This window comes from Notothenia rossii, assembly GCF_949606895.1.
Source record: "Notothenia rossii genome assembly, chromosome: 4".
NCBI classification, from domain to species: Eukaryota; Metazoa; Chordata; class Actinopteri; order Perciformes; family Nototheniidae; genus Notothenia; species Notothenia rossii.
The window spans coordinates 54,751,966-54,774,859 of NC_136902.1; the positions used below are offsets into that span (position 1 = coordinate 54,751,966).

At 41.5% G+C, this 22,894-nt stretch overlaps 1 protein-coding gene across 2 annotated transcripts; it reads right to left on the reverse strand.

Annotated features, from left to right (window-relative positions):
- Positions 1–939: 939 nt before the first annotated feature.
- eif3k (eukaryotic translation initiation factor 3, subunit K) lies at positions 940–22,501 on the reverse strand. 2 transcript variants are annotated; one of them, XM_079679543.1, is made up of 8 exons: positions 22,299–22,501; positions 21,175–21,273; positions 20,854–20,974; positions 18,391–18,465; positions 8,591–8,657; positions 8,392–8,469; positions 1,906–2,031; positions 940–1,127 (listed from the first exon to the last, which is right to left on the reverse strand). In XM_079679543.1, exons 1-8 carry the CDS (start codon positions 22,358–22,360, stop codon positions 1,096–1,098), a joined length of 660 nt encoding a protein of 219 aa, XP_079535669.1. In that variant the 5' UTR covers positions 22,361–22,501; the 3' UTR covers positions 940–1,095. The 2 variants fall into 2 exon arrangements, with proteins under 2 accessions (XP_079535669.1, XP_079535668.1); XM_079679542.1 differs by having other exon boundaries at positions 18,391–18,468; positions 22,299–22,500.
- Between the last annotated feature and the right edge of the window lie 393 nt (positions 22,502–22,894).

Here is a 22,894-nt window from a genome sequence, read left to right on the forward strand (position 1 = left end):
ACCTCACAGTTAAACAATTTAAGGATGCATTGCCCAGGATTAACAATGTGCAAATAACAACCACCATAGTGCAATGCCCATACAGCTGCCAGCTTGATGTGCTTAACACTCATTCATAGGCTAACTCACCAGTGAGCAGAAAGCAGTGGTTTCTATATGAACAATAAAGAATACAAATAACCTTTCACAAACAGGTATTTCATAACTGCTTACAGTAAGGAAGACATTTAAACTATTATTGGCCGTCACAGGCTGTTGTAAACTAAACACCACTCTCTCTGACAGAACACCTCACTGAGTGATTGAACTCATGTCTAACTTTCAGGTTTCTCTTTTCAGCCGCAGACCCCAGGTCGCCTCTTTATGTGCGTCACTAAGTTCCTCGTACTACTTGTGTACTTTAAAGCGGCACGACATCGTTTACAATTAGCGAGCGATTTTTCAAGTTGTCCATCTTTCTTGAAAAATCCGAAGTGTTGCCAAACGTTTGATTTGTAGGTATCTTTCGGTGTGCTGTGTTTCAATTTCTCCTCGACTTCCATGTGTGTTGATAACTGAGACTCTCGGCCTCCGTAGTGCGAAGCAAAGATCGTCTCTGCTGAGTGCTGACAGGATGAGAGGATATTATATGAATGAATCGTTTTTGTACCGATGCAAAGACGCTACAATCGATGCATCGCGAGTTCAACCCAAACTGTAGCCGATGTGCACTCTTTCAACGTTTATGCCGGTGCACCGATGCGAATCGGTGAAGCTTAACATCCCTAGTGTACAGCCAACTCCCTGATATGTTTTTGATTGAAATGGCTGTCAATTGTTCTGTGCTGGGAACATTTCCACAGCCAGAAGTTAACAAGATGTGATTAAACTGATTGGTATTGAAGCGATAGATGTGAAGGTTTCAGAAAGGCACAAAGAGCAGCAGACACAGAGACAGGCTGTAAATGATAAATTACTTTTATTGAGAAAAGAGTGATTATGAAAACAATGACCTGGTTGAATCTGTCTTGCCGTGTGTGTGTGTGTGTGTGTCTGTGTCTGTGTCTGTGTGTGTGTGTGTGTGTGTGTGTGTGTGTGTGTGTGTGTGTGTGTGCATCACTGAGATGTGGCCATGATGCTGGATACACCTGTGAGAAGAAATAAAGGGAGATAAGTGGAGAAAAACAGAAAAAAAAGGAGAAAAGAGAAAGAATGTCAAACGTACAGTCACTCATCAGCACAAGACTAAAGGATGCCCTTAATGTAAAATATGAAACATGCTGATTAATGTATCTGGATATCTATGGAATGTCTGGTTAAGAAAAACCCATCACAATTACTTTTATCTGTATGCACTGCGCTTATTCTTTTTACATCATACCTTTACATTAATTATATTATATACATAAACTTTTTCATATTCCTTGATTGATATTTTGCAAATTCCTGCACTAACTGTACAGCTGTTTCATTTGAAAACAGTATTGGAAGTATTTTTCATTGGGAAATGTTTCATTTAGTTTCCATAATTTGTGAGAGCTTAAAATGAAAAACCAAAATGCTTGTCAGTTTTAAATAAAACGAACTATTTTTTAGATTCGGAGGGACCTTTACTGATATTGACCAAACAATTCTGTGCACATGCAATTCTATGGTGATATGTTGATTCATTTGGAAAAGTAAAAGGTCCGTAACTGTCTACTGTTTCATCAGGATATAAGATCTAGCCTCTATAATCTCTCAAAACTACACAAACATGCAAAATGCAAATGAGGAGTGTTCATTTACTCTCAGGAAATCTAGGTGAATTAGACACGGGGAGTCAGAAACACCAAGACACATGTAAACCTAATCGTGTCATCAACTGTGATTAAATGTGTAGTTTATTCCCCTCATTTCTTCATCAGTTTGAGCGGCAGGACTCACTCTCAAAGTCGATCTTTTCCACGATGTTCTTGGGCTTCACGCTCTCCTCCTGGTTGAAGATGAAGATCTGTCCTTCCTCGTCCTCCGTCCAGCCGTACTTATTCATCCAAAGCTTCACCTGCATGTCTGCAACAACAGACAAGACCACCGTTAAGGCTAATTCGAGACTTTTGTATGTTAAAATATGACACAGTCATGAATATATTATACAAGATAAACATTTCTGTTAAATAAATTGTTAGCCATGCCTATGTATTCAAAGTGTTTGAAATCACAGGCCTACTTGCGCAGTAGCCTACTCACAGTTTTGATAGTGGTTTTCTTACATTTATTTACCACACTGGTATTTGAAGGACTTCATCTATCTGACATTCACAGGGATAATAGCCTTGCCATAATAAGCAGATGGTTGACAATGCTTTACAAATCACTTTGAACTTGACCAGGATCTAGTCTTGACAGGTACATGAAATCCTCCTTCCAAAAGCAATAACCCTCTACACCCTCATCTCTGGCATGGCAGAAGACTTCAGTTTTTCCCTTTCTATTATCATGAATAATTTGCACATACTGTACTTACATATTGTACTCACACTACCTCACTGGATATGGTTTACATTTCATAAAAAGCTACTGTGCAGTCTTCATTTGTAGTTATGTATAAAGTACACTGTTTATGTTTCTGCCTGTCAGAGTATTTGAATGTATTCTGTATATTGTATAGTGTGTATTCTTAGATACTCTCGTTAATATATGTATTTTCTGTGAATATGTATATTTTTGCATTCAATGTTTATTCTATCTTTTTTTTATAAAGATTTTTTATAATTCTTGTACAATGACTGTCAACAATGATGCTGTGACAAAACTATTTCTCAACTTGGGATAAAGTACAGTGGGGCAAAAAAGTATTTAGTCAGCCACCAATTGTGCAAATTCTCCCATTTAAAAAGATGAGGCCTGTAATTTTCATCCTAGGTATACCTCAACTATGAGAGACAAAGTTAGAAGAAAATTAAAATCCAGAAAATCACATTGTCTGATTTTTAAAGAATTTATTTGCAAATTAAGGTGGAAAATAAGTATTTGGTCAATAACAAAAGTTCATCTCAATACTTTGTTATATACCCTTTGTTGGCAATGACAGAGGTCAAACGTTTTCTGTAAGTCTTCACAAGGTTTTCACACACTGTTGCTGGTATTTTGGCCCATTCCTCCATGCAGATCTCCTCTAGAGCAGTGATGTTTTGGGGCTGTTGCTGGGCAACACGGACTTTCAACTCCCTCCAAAGATTTTCTATGGGGTTGAGATCTGGAGACTGGCTAGTGCAACGAAGGAGTGGCTTCGTAAGAAGCCACTCCTTCGTTGCCCGGGCGGTGTGTTTGGCATCTTTGTCATGCTGAAAGACCCAGCCACGTTTCATCTTCAATGCCCTTGCTGATGGAAGGAGGTTGTCACTCAAAATCTCACGATACATGGCCCCATTCATTCTTTCCTTTACACGGATCAGTCGTCCTGGTCCCTTTGCAGAAAAACAGCCCCAAAGCATGATGTTTCCACCCCCATGTTTCACAGTAGGTATGGTGTTCTTTGGATGCAACTCCGCATTCTTTCTCCTCCAAACACGTCTAGTTGAGTTTTTACCAAAAAGTTCTATTTTGGTTTCATCTGACCATATGACATTCTCCCAATCCTCTTCTGGATCATCTAAATGCTCTAGCAAACTTCAGACAGGCCTGGACATGTACTGGCTTAAGCAGGGCGACACGTCTGGCACTGCAGGATTTTGAGTCCCTGGCGGCGTAGTGTGTTACTGATGGTAGCCTTTGTTACTTTGGTCCCAGCTCTCTGCAGGTCATTGACTAGGTCCCCCCGTGTGGTTCTGGGATTTTTGCTCACCGTTCTTGTGATAATTTTGACCCCACGGGGTGAGATCTTGCGTGGAGCCCCAGATCGAGGGAGATTATCAGTGGTGTTGTATGTCTTCCATTTTCTAATAATTGCTCCCACAGTTGATTTCTTCACACCAAGCTGCTTAACTATAGCAGATTCAGTCTTCCCAGCCTGGTGCAGGTCTACAATTTTGTTTCTGGTGTGACAGCTCTTTGGTCTTGACCATAGTGGAGTTTGGAGTGTGACTGTTTGAGGTTGTGGACAGGTGTCTTTTATACTGAACGAGTTCAAACAAGTGCCATTAATACAGTTAACAAGTGGAGGACAGAGGAGGCTCTTAAAGAAGAAGTTACAGGTCTGTGAGAGCCAGAAATCTTGTTTGTTTGTAGGTGACCAAATACTTATTTTCCACCATAATTTGCAAATCAATTCTTTAAAAATCAGACAGTGATTTTCTGGATTTCTCTCTCATTTTGTCTCATAGTTGAGGTATACCTAGGATGAAAATTACAGGCCTCTCATCCTTTTACATTACATTGCATTTAGCTGACGCTTTTATCCAAAGCGACTTACAATAAGTGCGTTAGACCAACAAAGTACAAACTTGAAGAAAACCGAATCATATAAGTACATCAGGTTTCATAGAGCTAAAACATTTCAAGTGCTACTCAACTGGCTTTAGATAAGCCAGTCCTTTATTAGTATACAAGTACTTTGTTAATAGTTCTATCGCTCGCAGTGGACTCGAAAGAGATGAGTTTTCAGCCTGCGCCGGAAGATGTGTAAGCTTTCTGCTGTCCTTATGTCAATGGGGAGCTCATTCCACCATTTTGGAGCCAGGATAGCAAACCCACGTGCTTTTGCTGATGGGAACTTGGGTCCCCCTCGCAGTGCGGGTGCAGCAAGCTGTTTGGCTGATGCAGAGCGGAGTGCACGTGCTGAGGTGTACGGTTTAACCATGTCCTGGATGTAGGAAGGGCCGGATCCATTCGCAGCATGGTACGCAAGTACCATTGTCTTGAAGTGGATTCTAGCAGTTACCGGAAGCCAGTGAAGGGAGCGGAGGAGCAGCGTGGTGTGGGAGAATTTAGGAAGGTTGAAGACCAGACGAGCCGCTGCATTCTGGATGAGCTGCAGAGGTCGGATGGCACATGCAGGTAGACCAGCCAGGAGGGAGTTGCAGTAGTCTAGGCGTGAGATGATGAAATCATGGACCAGAACCTGCGTCGCTTTCTGGGTCAGCTGGGGACGTATTCTCCTGATGTTGTAAAGAGTGTATCTGCAGCAGCGGGTTGTAGCAGCTATATTTGCAGTGAAGGACAGTTTGTTATCTAGGGTCACACCTAGGTTCCTTGCAGTCTGAGTTGGGGAAACAATAGAGGTGCCGATGTTGATTGTTAGGTCAAGAGTGGGACAATATTTTCCCGGAAGGAAAAGCAGTTCATTCTTGTCAAGGTTGAGCTTGAGGTGGTGAGCAGACATCCACTGAGAGATGTCAGCTAGACAAGCAGAGATGCGTGCGACGACCTGGGTCTCTGAGCGGGGAAAGGACAGAATTAAATGGTTGTCATCAGCGTAGCAGTGGTATGAAAAACCAATGACTGATCCGAGCGAGTTTGTGTACAAGGAGAAGAGGAGGGGACCAAGAACAGAGCCCTGAGGGACCCCTGTAGTTAATTGACAAGGGTCGGACTCGGACCCTCTCCAAGTTACCCTGTAGGTGCGGTCTTTGAGGTATGAGGTGAGGAGGGAAAGTGCAGTGCCTAAAACTCCAAGTTCTTGGAGAGTGCGAAGGAGGATCTGATGATTCACCGTGTCGAATGCAGCAGACAGGTCCAAAAGGATGATGACAGAGGAGAGGGAGGCTGCTTTAGCCGTGTGCAGTTCCTCAGTGACAGCAAGGAGGGCAGTTTCTGTTGAGTGACCTGCCTTGAAACCAGACTGGTGCGGATCCAGAAGGTTGTTCTGATGGAGATAACAGGAGAGTTGCTTAAAGACAGCGCGTTCAAGTGTTTTAGACAGGAATGGGAGGAGAGAGAAAGGCCTGTAGTTTATAACATCAGATGGGTTGAGAGTGGGTTTCTTTAGGAGAGGGTTTACTCTTGCCTCCTTGAGACTGTTTGGAAAGTGACCAGAAGTTAGAGAAGTGTTGATGAAATGGGTGAGAAATGGTAGAATATCAGGAGCGATAGTTTGAAGGAGGTTTGAAGGGATAGGGTCCAGAGGACAGGTGGTAGGACAGGCAGAGGTAATGAGGGTAAGAACCTCACTTGAAGAGAGAGGGGAGGAGGAGGTCAGTGTGTGGGTGAAAGGAGGGTCTGGTGACCCAGCGGTGAGTAAAGGTGAGTCAGAAAAAGAAGAGCGAATATCAACCTTTTTTTCAAAGTGGTTAACAAAGTCGCTTGACAGAAGGGAGGAGGGGGAAGGGGCTTTGGGGGGGTCCAAGAGGGTGGAGAAGATGGAAAATAGTTTTGGGGGATTGGAATAGGAAGATTGGATCTTATCTTGAAAGAAAGTGCTTTTTGCCTGAGAGATCGAAGCAGAGAAAGAGGAGAGGAGAGCCTGATAGGTTAGGAGGTCGTTATGGTGTTTGGATTTCCACCATTTCCACTCTGCTGCCCGTAGGATGGTGCTATTGGCACACTGCGTCATTTAGCCAGGGAGCAGGAGGGGACTGACGAGCCTGCCGAGATGTGAGAGGACAGAGAGAGTCCAGAGAGGATGAGAGAGTAGAGAGGAGAGTTTCTGCAACAGAGTTTGGAGGCAGGAGTTGGAGCGAGTACTCGGCCGCCCTGTAGTTTCAGGGCGCATCGAGTTTAAAATACCATCTATACCAGGGGTCGGCAACCTTTTTGATATGAAGTGCCATTTAAAAAAAAAAAATGTTATCAGCGTGCCAACGATCGACAATTATCAACGGGAGGGGGGGGGTTGAGGAGCTTGACGCTCAAGGAAGCAGTGTGTGGACCTGTCAGCGCAACTTACATGATGCCGAATTTAACAAACACATTTAAATAATTGGTTTAAACGGCATAATAAGGACGATAGTCAGTTCTGTGATTCTCCAGAGCACACATGTTATGATATTAGGGTCATGCAGAGTGAGATGAGATCGCTGTCCCTTTAAGAGAGAGAGAGAGGGAGAGAGAGAGGTGTGGCTTGTGCATGTGTGTTTGTGGATGGTAGAGCGACAGTGAGAGAACGTGTGTATGTTTCTGGAAGTGAAACGAGGAAGCAGAAAAACAGAGGTCTGTGATGTATTTTGTGAAACAGAACAGCTAAATAAATGCAACGGCCTCCCAAGAAGAGCTTGCCTCTCTCCAGTCATTTAAGCTAAAGTGGGTTATTGAACCTGAAGCTTGTTGCTTCTGCCCTCCTCGACTACGGTCTGGGAGCCGACAAGAAAGTTCAACAGACAGATGGCCAGTCCGCCCCTTTGTAGCATATTATTTCTGAGAGAGATGAGCAGATCGCCACTGGGCTTTCAACTAAATACACAGTCACGCAAAAACTGCGGCATTTATACAGCTCCTTATGGGTACTGCAATTAGTGAAGTGCATTCCTCTGTGGCAAAACGATCAGCACTGCAGGAAAGCGGCAGAAAGTCACCTGGAGTTAAAGAGAGCGGGGCTGCGTTGCGTGCATGGCTTCCTTCTGCAGGTAACGGGGAGATGCGCTCTGTCGGCGGTCTCGTTCAGGATCCGAAAATACAATTTAAATATTTTGTACACTTATTCCAAGTGTGCCACTGGTTACGGTGCCGCGTGCCAGGGGTTGCCGACCCCTGATCTATACAATCCAAGCACACTGCTGATGCCGACAGCCCCGCTCCTGCCGCCCGCTTGCAGCAGACCACACTTGAAAGTGTGCGGAGGAGACGCCTGGACACGTCTACGAGCAGCAAACTTTCAACAAAGATCGCTAAATGGGTGGCGAGTGGCGACAGCTTGCAGCCCAATTAACAGTGTGGAGGAGGAGGGGCTGCGTGATATAATTTGGGTCGCATCCAACGACTGCACTTATGAATTGCCTTCCAGAGCCACCACTGTGTCGAAAATACACAACTTGTATGAAGTCCAAACAGCGAAAGTAGAGGAGGATTTAAGAAAGACGCTCATCGGAGACCATTGGACTTCACTCAGTAATGACAGTCACCTCGGGGTCACAGCGCATTATTTTGACCCACAGTGGGGACTTCAGTCTCATGCTTTGACAGCTATGACAACAGAGGAGCGGCATTTCGCCGACAACTGCGCAGACACAAACCCATCCACCCCAATATTTGTCCACTCATATGTTGATAAGAGTATTAAAAACTTGAAAAATATCCCTCTAAAGTACACTTAGAACAGATAAAAAATGTGCAATTAATTTGTGATTAACTATGGACATCATGCGATTAATCGCGATTAAATATTTTAATCGGCTGACACCTTTTTAAGATAAATATATTACGGCTAAGGAAAATTATAAAATTATAAAAATTATATAGTCTTATATGGAAAAATCCATATAAGACTTAACTAGAATGTTCCAACTCTAACTTTATGATGATTGGCAGGTTTTATGATTCATGATTCTATCTTCTTACCCAGCGGGTCTCCCAGCATCTCCGCCAATAGCCGGTGCTCGATGGTCTGGTAGGTAATGCCCACTACATGGCAGATGACTGTAAAGGAAGATCAGTTTAAGTTTAACAAGAATCTTTTCAGTTTAGGTCCCGTTATCTTCCACTAAAATGTCATATTGACTGTAAGAACCTTGTTTTCAGAGTCAGTTGATGTACTCACACTTGCGAACAGAATCCTCGAAACCAGTAATGCCGTCAATGAGCTCTCTGTTCTCCTCGAGACTTGTCTGTCAGGAAACATGGGGGGGTGATTAATTAACACCAAACTTTGGAAAGAGGAAGGGTTAGGGTTTTACATTTCAGAAGAACAAGGATGGCAGAGATGTTATGATGGATGAGTCAGCATTATGAAGCCAGGTCTATTTCTGTTCCTTTGTTGATCCAAGGTACGTACTGCATTCAGTTAAAACACAGTGCACATGAGCGTTTCCCAATGGTTTAAATGAATTAACACCAAGTGGTTTTTTTCAGCAAGAGGACTGCTTTTTTACTTGCTAACTTACCAATTATTATCAATAATTGGGCAAAGTAGAGAATCTTTTAACGTAATATTGACATTTCGTCTAGCATTAACCTTGTGAAGGATATTTCTTATCAAGTGTGTATAATCATGCTGTTGTCTGTCTGGGCGTCTTCTAGGGGTGAGGAAATTAATCCTTTCTACGATGCATCGTGAGGCGGACGTGGACGATTCTGCATCGACGCAGGGAAAGAACATTATCGACTATAGCGTAGTAACGTTGCTTCCTGATCTTCCGGCTGCGGCTGGACAATAAAGTTTTTTTTCTTTCTTCCGTCACACGAATATCAAATCGGTCGGTGACGCAGAGATCAGGGAACAACCTGGCAACGGGACAGTGACTCCAAACACAGAGCAGTCTGCTTTATCCACCAACACAAGAACACCAGTCCAGAACCAACAGCAGAAGGGTTATGGCTAGAAAGGATCCGTCTTGTGTAAAAGTCTCGCGAGAGTTTGCAAGTCACGTGGCTGAATGTTTACGTTTGTCAGGCAGCCTTTCAGTTACGATCGTTAACATCAGTGGGCCACAGCAAATGATGGTGAGAAGCTAAACTATCTATTAATGATGTCAATTACAGGGAGTGTGATTCAGGGCCAGTGTGAGAAAAAGTTTTTAGAGAGTACTTGTCCATGGACAAGTGAGTTTGGCAATTTACTTGTCCGAATACATTTTTCACTTGTCCAGAATGGAAAATATAGCAACACACATGCTGCAACCTGCCTGTGAGACAGAGTCCAACCACACATGTCCAACACTATAGGCCTAATAATAATAATACATTATTTTCATAGCCTATAGGCGTACGCTTTTCTACAACTTAAAGAAGCTTGCACGCTTACACATGTCCTGCAATACACATGCTGCAGCTGCCCAGCTGCTCACTGTTTGTAAAAGTAAATAAATAGTATGTTCATTTCAATAATGTACTTTCTATACCCTGCTTCATAAACAATACTGACATCCCTGTGCTCCTCCGAGTCTGGGGGTCCGGGGATGTGAGGAAAACGCGAGGACACAGACAGGGAGGCTGTTTCACTTCATAAAGGAAATGGCGGTCAATATTAACAACACAGGAGCTAAAACGCTTAATAATCTTCATTACGTGTTAAAGAAAGAACATAAGAAAGTTTGACAAAGATGAGGCTGTTAAACGGGCAGCGGATCCGCTGTGTGTAGAAAGAGAGAGAGAGACGCTGAGCTGCAGCGATCAGCTGATCCGGAGCATAGAGAGAGAGAGAGAGCTGCGGTCCGCGGGGTTCGGCCTCGCGTCCTGTCCTCACAACTCTTATTAATCCCGGGACCTGACAATTGTTATTTGTTCCTACTCGGAACCGAGTTTTGCTTCCCAACCCTGCCACTGTGCTACACGTCCCGCCACGCCATGCCCCTGTCTCAGTACAGAAAGCGGCGAGATGCATTTCCTTAGGAATTGACAAGCAGAACCGAAACTAACATTTCTAAACGAACAATGTCGGACACGGACAATTTGCGAATGAGTTCTGCCTTTTGTAAACTTAATTTGTCAATAATTTGTCAATAAATGAGGGCGAAAAACGTCACTTGTCCACCGGACAAGTCAATTACAAGATCTACTTGTCCGTTATTGTAAATAACACGTCCCGGACGGTGGGACGTGTGCTTTTTCGCACACTGAGGGCTCGACAGTAACGGTTGCCATTGGCAACCATTCAGAAAAAATGTCAACCACTTCTTGGCCTTTGGTTGCCATCAGTGGCAACCAGTTTTTAACATAAAGAAATACGGACAGCAAACAGCTAAATGTGCACCCCAAAATAGATAAATGTTAATTATTTGTTTAAGAGTGATATTTCATTATTGTTGTGACCAGTCAGAACCTGATACTTAAGTTGCACGTGCATTGGTGTGATTACGGAGCCAGAAAGCGATGCATGTTTACTCGCGTGCGCGGTGCGTTTGTTTTACAAAAAATGGCGAAGCAAATTAAGTAGTTAAGACTGTTGGGTAAAAAGTTCAGCCAACCCGTCAACATTTCAAACGAATGTTCAAATTGATTCAACTGATAAAGCATAAGGTAAACCCGAACGAAAAGCAAAGGGGAATGTGGTCCATTCACTTCCGTTAAAAGTTCCTTCAAAATAAGAGTCCCGATCTTATTACTACCAAAATAAAAGTGCAAAACGAAACTTTACCATAAGAAAATATTGGCATAAAATTATAATCACTTCTATAAAAAGGTAACACATTTTAAAAATATAGTTAGACATATTAAAAAGGTAATTTACAGCATTAATAATTAATATCTAATTCTTAACTGTGAATGGTTTTCATTTATTTAACATGTATTAGTCCGGCCAATCCAAGACTTCAATGCTGAAGGGCCAATGGATCTATGGTGGGGGTCAGCACAAAGGTCAAGAAAACCCACATTTGAAAGGGAGACAACGGATGACCAAGAAACAATTTGCTCAATTCCTTTTTAGGAGATCTGTGAAGAACATGACAACAGCTGCACTACTGGTATTTTGTATACCAGCAATTGCGGGTGGACAAGTTGACTACCACTTAAGTTTCAATTAATTGTGTTAATTACTTATTGTAAAGCATTTGAACATTCTTTTGTGTCACATGTTCATTATTAAAGGTGACCTATCATGCAAAATGCACTTTTGTACGTCTTTTATACATGAATATGTGTCCCCGGTGTTCCAGGGAACTCACAAAGTGTCAGAAAACACAACCCTCTATTTTCCTCCATACCCAAATCTCTTAAAAAGGGGCTGCAACGGATCTGATACAGACTGATCCAGATTTGAAGACTTCTATGACGTCACAGAAGTGGCGCTACGGCTATTGGGCCAACTCCACCAATCAGGAGGAGACAGCCACAGACATTGCCGTTCGAAAGTGCAGGAGACGCTGTAGTACATATGCCAGGCCTGTAGATGGTGCTGTTCTCACAGAATCAGCCCATGCAAAGACAGTGTTAAATTGAGCGAAATGAGGAATGGTTAAAATGCATGATCTGTTTGGTATTTTGAAAAATAAAAAGTACAAATATGCCTTATATAGGTATGGTCCTACACTATATTATTCAAATATAGCATGATAGGTCCACTTTAAGTTGATGTATAACTGTATAGTATCTTAATTATTTAAAATATAAGGTGTCTAAAAATGGCAACCTTATTTTTTCAGTTTTTAAATTATTATTAAACTGTGAATAATGTATTAACTCAAAAATACAAAATATAATAAAATAAACATTAAGGTGCAGCATTTCGATGAACTGAAACGATCTGTATTTGAACTTTACTGTACTCGTACTCACAAAACATAAACTATTAGTTTTGGGTTTTTAATTATTATTAAACTGTGAATATTCACTCAAATAAATACAAAATATAATAAAATAAATATTAAGGTGCAGCATTTCGATGAACTTAAATAATCTGTATTTGAACAGTACTGTACTAGTACCTAAGCAGCTAGTTTGACATTATGACTTGCTTGTCATTTTCATGTTTTTTTAAAGAAAGATTAACTTGTTCACATTGCTTGCCGAAAGGGCAGATCTGCTGGCACTAACAATGTCTCCTGCTGTGGAGAACACCCTCTCGCTAGGGACAGAGGTAGCAGATACAGCCAGGTAGCGCTTTGCTAACATGGCTACATAAGGATACTTGGCATTTGTAATAGCTTTGGCTCGGTCTGAACTTTTTGCGAGCGGTGGAGGCTTAAATGGTAGTGGGGGTTGGGTTTGCACTTCAGTCTTTTTTCTTTTGGTACCGGTGATATTCACGTTCGGGTGATGCCTTTTCAAATGAGTGTGCAAGTTTGATGTATTGCCAGCCGCGTAACAAATTTTAGTTGAACAATGCCGACAAACAGCTTTAGTTCGGTCCACCTGTCTTTGTCCGTCATCCTTGTACGTAACTGCGAAACCAAAATGTCCCCAAACCGCCGGAGACGTGTACCGAACCGAAGGGCCCGTACCGAATAATTTCGGTACGGGTACGTATACTGTTACACCCCTAGTGCTTTACTATTATGTCTGATGTTTCTCTATTAATATTGCTGCTGCATTAATATGTATGTTGCATGTTACTGCTGTAGATGTGTTTCCGAGCCGCTCTGATTACAACGAGAACGTGGCGTCATATTTACACAAGACGGATCCTTTCTAGCCATAACCCAGCAGAAGAACCCGCTCTGAATCACTCCGTGTCACTGCGGCTCAGATACACAGGGATTTATATTTTTGAAAAAAACTCGTCGTCATGTCAGGTTTTTGAGTATGAATGTCCTCTTGCTATTTTCAGTTGATAAATACTACTTCCGCGATCACCGTCTCCTCTCTGCTGTTCCAAACCCCGCCCCCTCCCTGAAAATAACGATGGTAACCTGATAGAAACTTTATTAATTACTGATTGAGTTATGATGAAGCTAACTTAATCTCCAACAATCATGGGATTTAGGTAACAGCACGACAGAGAATGTAAGTGTGCACCCCAGAGGTGGGGACTCGAGTCGCATGACTTGACTCGAGTCCGACTCGGGTCGCATGACTTGACTCGAGTCCGACTCGGGTCGCATGACTTGACTCGAGTCGCATATTTTTTTACTTGAGACTTGCTTGATTAACATTGATAAAAGACTTGACTTTGACTTGGTATTCATGACTTGAGACTTGACTTAAGCTTGAGACAGATGACTTGAAAGGACTTGACTGTTTAAAATTAAATATTTGCGTTTGTTTTTGTAGTGAGATATCACGTTTAGTTTTTACGAAAAACGTGATTGGGTGATTATAGCGCCGTGCGCGCAAACCTGGCAACCCACTAGACGGCAGGAGTGTCAGTTAACATGGCAGCGGCTAGCGTTACTCCAAAAATAGTGAAGTTTGGATTCAAGGATTATTTTGTCGATGACGCAAATAAGAAGAGAACAGCGGTATGCAGGCTCTGCAGCATAAAGATCAGTGACACGACCACCACAACACCCAACTTAATTCGTCACTACAAAAAAACCCACAGAGAAAGGCAGGCTACATGCATGTGTTGTGTTAGCTAGAAAGCTAACTTTAAGTTTAAGCTACGTTAGACTTGGTTTCAAATAAATTAAGCATTGCAAAGAGAAGACAAAACGGTAAATGAACACTAGAACCGCCAAGGGATTCATTTTGACTGATCCTGATACTGACGGGCTCTGTCAGGGGAGGGAGAGGGAGAGAGGGGGAGAGAGAGAGAGAGAGAGAGAGAGAGAGAGAGAGAGAGAGAGAGAGAGAGAGAAAAAGAGAGAGAGAGAGAAAAAGAGATGCCTCGTTTATTTCCCCTGTGTTATTATCAGAAGTTAATGTAAACTTTTGAATATTGAAGTTCATCTACTTTTAGTAGTTTGTTTCAATGTTTTAATTATGTTGTTTTTGTTTGTAGAAGTGCATCATTCCTTGATTTATTGTAAAATTAATCTAAACTTTTTTTTTTAATCTGTTATGATGATAAACTGAAGCAATTTCTAAATGAACCCAATTAAATGAGTTTTAAATCGTCCTACTTAATTTATAAGGACATTATGAAGAGGAACAAATGAAATGATATCTATGTAGGTGCTGACGCTGTTGGCGGTTCTAGTGTTAACAGAAATTTAAATTAAATATGTGTAATGGCAAATGCCATATATGATTTTCTTACCTGGAATCCTGCCTTTTTGAACAGACTTTTTGAGTCCTAGCTATATTGTCTGCAGTTCTAGGGTTAATATGAATCTAATATGATTGTCTTCAGTCTAAATTAGATTTCAAAAGATTAACTTTGTATGTAATGAAGATCATAGTGTGGGTTGAATCCATTTTCATAACCACTGTCTTTTAACTGATTTAAATGCTGAAACTGGGCTTATTCATCAGAATTGTGTATGACTTGACTTGCTTGACCTGAGCAATGACTTAACTTGCTTGACTCTCACCACAGTGACTTGGGACTTGATACTTGTAGGTCAAGACTTGCACATGTAGGACTTACTCCCACCTCTGGTGCACCCACATGCACTATTTTTGTTTTGATATGCTGTTGTAAATACTCCTGTTGTCTGCTGTGTTCAGACTGAAGTCATGTTTGTGATGCCACATTCAGGACATTCAGTATCCTTTTTTTAACAGAATACCATTGCTAGAAGCTGCAGCTAGACTGCAGAAGCATTAGTCTTTTGAGGATTGGACAATTTCACACAGATATAGGTAGGCCCAGGGGTTCCCAAACTTTTCCATGCCAAGGCCCCCCAAAAGTCATTAGCTTCTGGCCGGGGACCCCCTTTGCAAACCCACCAACAATGCTACAAAATATGTCACACATCAACTTTAAGAACGTTTTTGTTACTTTTATTCTCTATTCAATACTGTAATTATTACATTTGTTTAGCATGAGAATAATATTAACAATATGTTTTCAACACAGAATAAGATTTGTATGGCAGGGCATCTTTGTTCCACCACAATGTTTTTCTTATTATAGACACTATGTTGCAATACATTTTACCCTACAGAAAATATATTTACATATGCAAGAGTTTTTTTTTTTTGTCTTTCTTGCATTATGTCTTCAAAAGTTTTCAGTCAAAAAAGAAAAAAAATCTATTAAACTGACTTGGTTCTGTAAGTTCAACACTATATTCCCACTGAATAACAAACCTTTCAACAAACTGTTGATACAAAAACAGAAAAAAGAAACCAAACCTCTCTCTTTTTTGTGTGTGTGTGTGTGTGTGTGTGTGTGTGTGTGTGTGTGTGTGTGTGTGTGTGTGTGTGTGTGTGTGTGTGTGTGTGTGTGTGTGTGTGTGTTGGAAGTGACAGACAGTGATCACACTAGTGGGAGGGATGGGCTTGGTGGCTCCTACACAGTCTGTCAAGCCTGGGCTTAATGTCTGTCAGTGCCATACGCATGTCATTGTCCACATGTAGACATGCTCTATGTTTAGTTTTGAGTACCTTTAAAGTTGAAAAGCCAGACTCACACAAGTAAGTTGTTGCAAAAGGGAGAAGGCATTTCAGTGCCCTGTCAGCCAAGGTGGGATAGTCCTTTCTTACATTTAGCCAGTAGTTAGACAGGGGAAGAGCCTCAAAGTTTAGTTTTAAATCCCCTGAGTTTGTCATCTCAATCAGCTCCTCCTGTGACTTTATGTCCAAACTAGAACCGACACCGGGGGAAAAGGGGTTCCTAACCCAGTTTAAATGTGTGTTTTCAAGGTCAGGGAAATAGTCTTTAAAATATCCTTGGAGGTGCTCCAGGTGGGACTGGATCATTGGAGAGATGGAGCCCAAATCATCACATGACAGCAGCTCCTGGTGAAGTAGTGGGAACATCTCTGTGACTCCCTCCTGGAGCTTGTTTGACCACAGCATAATCTTTTTGGAAAAAGTACGCACTTTGTCTTGCACCTGCAGTATGTACGTGTCACGTCCTTGCATGCTTTGGTTCAGTACATTTAGATGCAGAAAAATGTCTGACATGTATGCAAGTTTGCGGATCCAGGTTGCATCAGTGAACCGCTCTGCCAGCTGATGCTTTTCAGAAGAGAGGAACTCTCCAACCTCCCTCCGCAGCTCATAGACACGGTTCAAAACTGCGCCCCGTGACAGCCAGCGCACGTTTGAGTGAAGCAGCAGCCCCTCAAAACGGGCGCCCATCTCATTACAAAGCAGGGTAAACAGTCTGTGTTTCAAGGGGCGGGCTTTAATAAAATTCACCACTTGTACAACCTCCTGTAGTACCTGATTCAACTCGTTATCCATCCTTTTTGCGACAAGTGCCTCACGGTGGAGCATGCAGTGTGTGGCGACTACATGCGGGGCTTTCTGCTTAATGAGAGCGGTCACTCCACTGATCTTGCCGGTCATTGCCGCGGCTCCGTCCGAACACACCCCCACACAGCGGGCCCAGTTCAATCCGTTAGACTCGATGTAATCGTCCAAAACTTGAAAAATATCTTTTCCAGTGGTTCTTCTTTCAAGTGCTTTACAAAACAGTATTTCCTCGACAAATCTCTCCTGGGAAATAAATCGAATGTACACAAGCAGTTGGGCCTCATTCGATATGTCTGTGCTCTCATCTAGTTGAAGAGCGAAGTACTCGCTGGCTCTCACCTGCTCCAAAAGCTGAGCAGATACGTCCTGCGCCATGTCACCAATCCGTCGGCTGACGGTGTTGTCCGAGAGTGGGACAGCGTCAATTTTTTTAGCAGCATCCTCGCCAAGCAATTCTCGGACAATGTCTTTGGTAGCTGGTAAAAGCAAATCCTCTCCGATTGTGTGAGGTTTTTTTGCACGAGCAATGTGGTATGAAGCTAAAAATGATGCCTTGAGGGCCCGCTCGGGAACGGTAGCTTGCTATGTGAATGCAGCAGATTGCCTGGCCAAATGCTCCTCTTTACGTCTGAAGAAGTCTGCCGTTTTTTCGGCCTCTGCCGGATGTTTTTGCATCAAGTGACGCTGAAGTTTCGAAGGTTTTAAACACTCGTTTGAGAGGGTCTCCAGACAGAGCACACACTTCGGGCAATCATGGCCATTTTTCTGTATGGCTGTAAACAGCCATACTTAATGTACGCTGCCTCGTACCTTCTGATTTTAATTGGCCAGGAGTTCTTAGGTTTTTTTGCAGCAGTGTCCTCCACAGCAGGGCTGTTGGTCGGTTCCGTTGACCTGTTCTTTGTCAAAAACCTGTCCATTTTGAGCTAGCTAGCTTGCTCGCTTGAGGAGCAAAGCAGCTTGATAAATGGCGCAAACCGCCAGGTCTAAACATGACGTCATGGCGTCGTGAACGATGTTTTGACTGGTAGGCAATCAGAAAGATGACTATGGCAAATTATATGTTCCATTATTATAAATTATATTTTATAATGATTTTTTTTTAAAAATCAGATTTAAAATATTTATTAAAAAATAATTAGAATTTTTTTTTTTTGTCTTTCCTTTTTTTTTCTTATCTTCCCTACAATTTTCTGAGGCCCCCCTAGCGCCCCCTGGCGGCCCCCCAGGGGGCCGCGGCCCCCACTTTGAAAACCACTGGGCTAGACCTATACAATTGGTTTGCTTTGGTTTATACTTTAATGTCAAGACATTTATGTTATTGATTTCTGAAGCACTTTCTAAATAATAAAAAGGGAGTTCATATTCATCTTACTGCATATATTCATTGCTGAAAAAGAAGCCATGTGCAGTAATATACAAAATTGAGGATGCAACGCATTGCTATGCATCGGGAAGTTGAATCGAAGACAGGATAATCGTAATCTAATCGTGAGACAAGTGAAGATGCACAGCCCTAGCGTCTTCATACTGTTTCTGGGCACCCACTTTAAGTCTTAACACCAAGTTTTTACTTAAAATTTGTTTTGATATCAAGCATTCCGACTGCTTGAAAATGTTCCAATAAAGAAAATGTGTTTGTGGTTTGTGTGTTACCCAGAAGCTCTGGAAGTGGCAGGTCTCCAGCAGGTTCCCCAGGTACAGGATCTGTCTGATGGGACGCTCCTCTTGCTGCGACACTGTAGTCAAGGAACTGGCTTCCGGCAAATAGACAGAGCCCCCAACCCACCCCCCAACCCTATACAGGGACACTGCTAATAATGATATACATTACATTTAGGCGAGACACTACAGGTGAATAGGGTATTTCTTTTAACTTAAAGATATCAGCTAGAACTGTCTCCAGTTAATTACTTACATTGAGACAATTTTTTTTTTATTTTATTACAAGTTTTCTGAAATAGCATGTTTAAATATGCAAATGAGCCATAGTCTCATTAAATATGCGCATATTTTTAACACATTTTAGGAACACAAATCTGAACATTGGATAAAGCAGTTTAAAAATGGTTGTCTCATTTTGTAGTCATATTAGAATCTTAAGTTTTTACTGAAGGGATTTTGGATCTCTTTTTATCACTCAATAAATCCGAAAATACTGCCAACAGCAATAAAATATCAATTTTCGCCATGTTTTTAGGTATAAAATGTTATATAATTCAGGCTATGAATGATATATGAACAAACCCTTCAGTAAAAGCCTTCATAATATTGATAGGAATATAACTGGAAGGCATGGTGTATGTACGTGCTACTGAAGTGGACATTTTTAACTCAGAGTAGGAGAAAAAACTAATTTTGAAAAAACGACCTTTAAAGAGCAACTTCCAGGTTAAAGACACCTCTGAATAAATGTGTAGGAAAATGTATACAATAGATTTTCCCAAAAATATACATAAATATACACTACAGTGACATCTGGCGTCGTTTTTGTAAGACATCTTTACTTCCGCATCAAAAAAGCCTCCCCACTTGACCTCCCGTGTGTGACGTAACAAAGGGGAAACAAGGGGGAGAGCGGCCGGTGTAACGTATTAATAAACATGGATCCCAATGCTAGTTTCGACACAGAACAAGTTGAACATGTATATTCGAATGCATACGACGGACCACAACCTTATAATTATGAGCCTGCTAGGCATCCAAGAGACCAGGAGCAGCCAAGGATTAGAAGAAATAACGGCCATCGGAGAGAAATTGAGCTGTGGTGTGAGGAGAACCAGTGGAGAACTGGGCAGCTATCTTGGTGAGTGATCGGAGTTAGCTACAGAATGTTAGCTAACGTCACATCACAACATTGTAAAGTTAGCTATCATATATCAGGCTATAACTAAAGTAGCATTGATAATATAGTAACGTTACTGGCTGGACTGTTGATACTGATCCACAACGAGCGGAGATGTTTCCTCTTTGTGATGTAATATGACGCGTTTGACGTATGACCTTAAAAAAAAGCCGTTTTTAAGAGCAGAGCTCAAAATTGCTCCTTTCCCTCTGAATTCCTGCCCTTATGTCTCGTAAAACATATCAAATCCTGAATTCACTTTTATTTTTTTATTGTAGTTTTCAAGCAAGTTTAAGCATAAATGTAGAAGGAAAGAAAACCTGCAAGTTGCTCTTTAAAGATTGCTGTGAGGCGCTAGCTAAACCCTCCTGTTCTTTGGATGACAGCTTGCGCATCGACGCACTCCATGAATGTATTTCATGTTCGGGGTCATTTGTTTTTTGTATAATCTTGCTTCGTGCAAGTGACAATTGTTGTCGTCTTCTCTGTGAACGTTTTTTATACCGTTCTTTTGCCATTTTGAGATTTAAATTTCCAGCAGAAAGCTAACCAGGAAGTGTTTTAGCACACCATGTGACGCATCTGAACAAATCACGTTGTCAGAAATTGACACCAGCCAATGACATTTTGTTTCTTGGTTCAAGACCCCTTTGTACTTTCACGATTGGTTGTTGGTACAAAGGAAATTACCATATTTGGATCCGATGAGATTGTGCAGGAGAGATGGAGCTTTCCAACGATACCTGTGATTAAATGGTCCAAACAGCGGTCGCGGTACTTTATGTCACGTTAGAATGCTGACTTTTGGTGAATTTAGGAGAAACCTACAGACGCAAATAGACAAACTATAGTAAAATAAACACCTAAATGTGTATTTTGTAAATTTTCCTTCCAAAAGCCTAAAAGAAAAACATGTTATGGAATCAAAATAGCACAAAATCTCAAAATGGACTAGTGAATGAAAAACGATGTTTTTGCATGTCGTGTCTCACCTTAACTACAGGAATGAAATTACCAAAACATATCAAGACTACACATAGATAAAGGATATTTCACCCACTGTTTAAACACTGACACGCACATAATAAAATCATGTATAGTCCAATGAACTCGATAACTGTGATGCATTTATTTTAAGCAGAGCGATTTGGCCGCTGCATAGTATATAATTTACTACTGCACCATGCTGTGTTAACCAAAATAATGGTTTGATTGATGATGATTTTTGACCTAGTCAGGCAGCATCAGATAAAGAAACGGCACCAAAAGGATACGTGTGTTTGGTCGATCATACACTTGCAGAGAGTGAAGTCGGTGTGTGGCAGGTTGGTCAGAGCCTTGAGCAAAATCTGAGAGGTTACCGTAACCTGGAAGTAGGCTGGGTTGAACTGGTACCTGCAGAGGAAAACAATTGTTTACTGCACCATAGCTTGGGAAGCCCATTATTTTTTGTGATCAGTTTGAAACTAAAATGTGTCTTAGAATGTTAATGTTACTATTTTAATCCAACTGAACCACACTCGCACAAGGCAAGACATCCAAGCTAACGGTATAAGCCAGTATTTGAATAGTGGCTGCCTGTCTGTGTAACTTACAGCTTGAGGACAGCCAGGTTGGCCTCCAGGTCGTAGGCGTTCTCTTTAGCTTGTGTCTCCACATAGCGCTCCAGCGTAGGAAGGTTTTCTGGGTTGTACCTGTGAGGAGAGACACCAGCATTAACTAGGAATCAGTGTGGATGACTCAGTGCTTCTATGATGTACAATTACAATTTACATATCTATCCACAGGTACAGGTACCAACAGCATCTGATTGTGTAGCATCCAACCGAGCTTTAAAAACATGTATTGGTACCAGATTGGTAATTTTCCATTATTTTTGCTGACTTTTCCAAGTTAGTGGAGCTGCACATCTAAAAGCGTTCTTCCCTAAGACAGTCCTAGCACTTGGCACATTTAATAAAACCACATCGTGCGATCTCAGGCAATAAGCACTTTCAATTCGCTGAGAGATCAGGGAGCAGATGTAACCAAAGTCCTGTGGCTTATTTCAGGATTTTGGTATTCCTTAAGGAACTTTTAATTTATTTCAGCTTTATTAAAAGACAGGGTCATAGGAAGTATTATCCAGGTAAGCCTCTATATGTCAGGTGTTGTTTTGAAGTGGAGTCATCCACATTAAGCAGGTAACATCTGTCACTTTTTGTTTACTTGCAGCCCTAATATAATTGTATATACAAACTTCATATATAGTAAAGCATTGACAGGGAACATGTTGCACAATTAATAGTTCTACTTTCATACATGATAATAATAGCATACTTTAGGAATGTAATGTTAAGAATGCAGGACATTTACTTGATTAATTTCCCATATGGTATACTCTTACACGTTACTGAAGTAAAATATGTGAAAACGTATTTCAGTATTTATTTCATGACTATGGTGAAAATGTTTTCATGTTGGTCGAGCAGAGCTAGCTGATGTTCAACTACTTTTTCGTTGCTCGTTTGCTTCGTCATACTAGTCTACATAATACAGTGTTGGCATAAGACAGATATAAAATCAACAGTTTCATTTTCTAAATTGCGCACAATTATTTGTAAGGATGCTTTGTGTAACAGACTTAACTTAGCATAGCTTAGCTTAAAACATTAGCAAAACAGGCTAAGTTAGCGTTAGCCTAGCTAGGTTATCAATACGTTAGGAGCACCATCCTTACCTATCGATACCTCGTAGGAGCTTCCCCACGTTCGCCCTCATCTGATCGAAAGAAGACGACATTTGGTCCAAACTTTGACAGCAAACTTTAGGGTGAAAACCGAATGAAGTCCGCACGTGGGCCACGTATCAGAAAGCACCGGGCAGAGGGAGAAAGAGTCGGAACGGAAAGAGCGATGCACAGGTGGACCGGAAACAATACTTCTTCTTCTTCTTCTTCTTCTTCTTCTTCTTCTTCTTCTTCTTTCGTGTTTATTGGCGGTTGGCAAACCAACTTGTAGGTACATTACCGCCACCAACTGGACTGGAGTGTGAACAAGAGACTAAGCAGAAAACAAGAAACAAAAGAAACAAAACAAAGAACCAAAACTCTAGATTATTTTTAATTTATCAATTTCTTTTAGAAACTTAATAATCTCACAATATATATTGCCTGATGTTTTCCCTAACAGTCCTGATAGCGACAAGTCATGGAATTTTGCTTTCTTCAGTGTCTGGAAAAACACATTTCTCTGAGTACTATATTTCCTGCAAAGCAGTAAAACATGCTCAACAGTTTCTGGCTGGCTACAGTTTATACACTTTCCGGTTGGATGC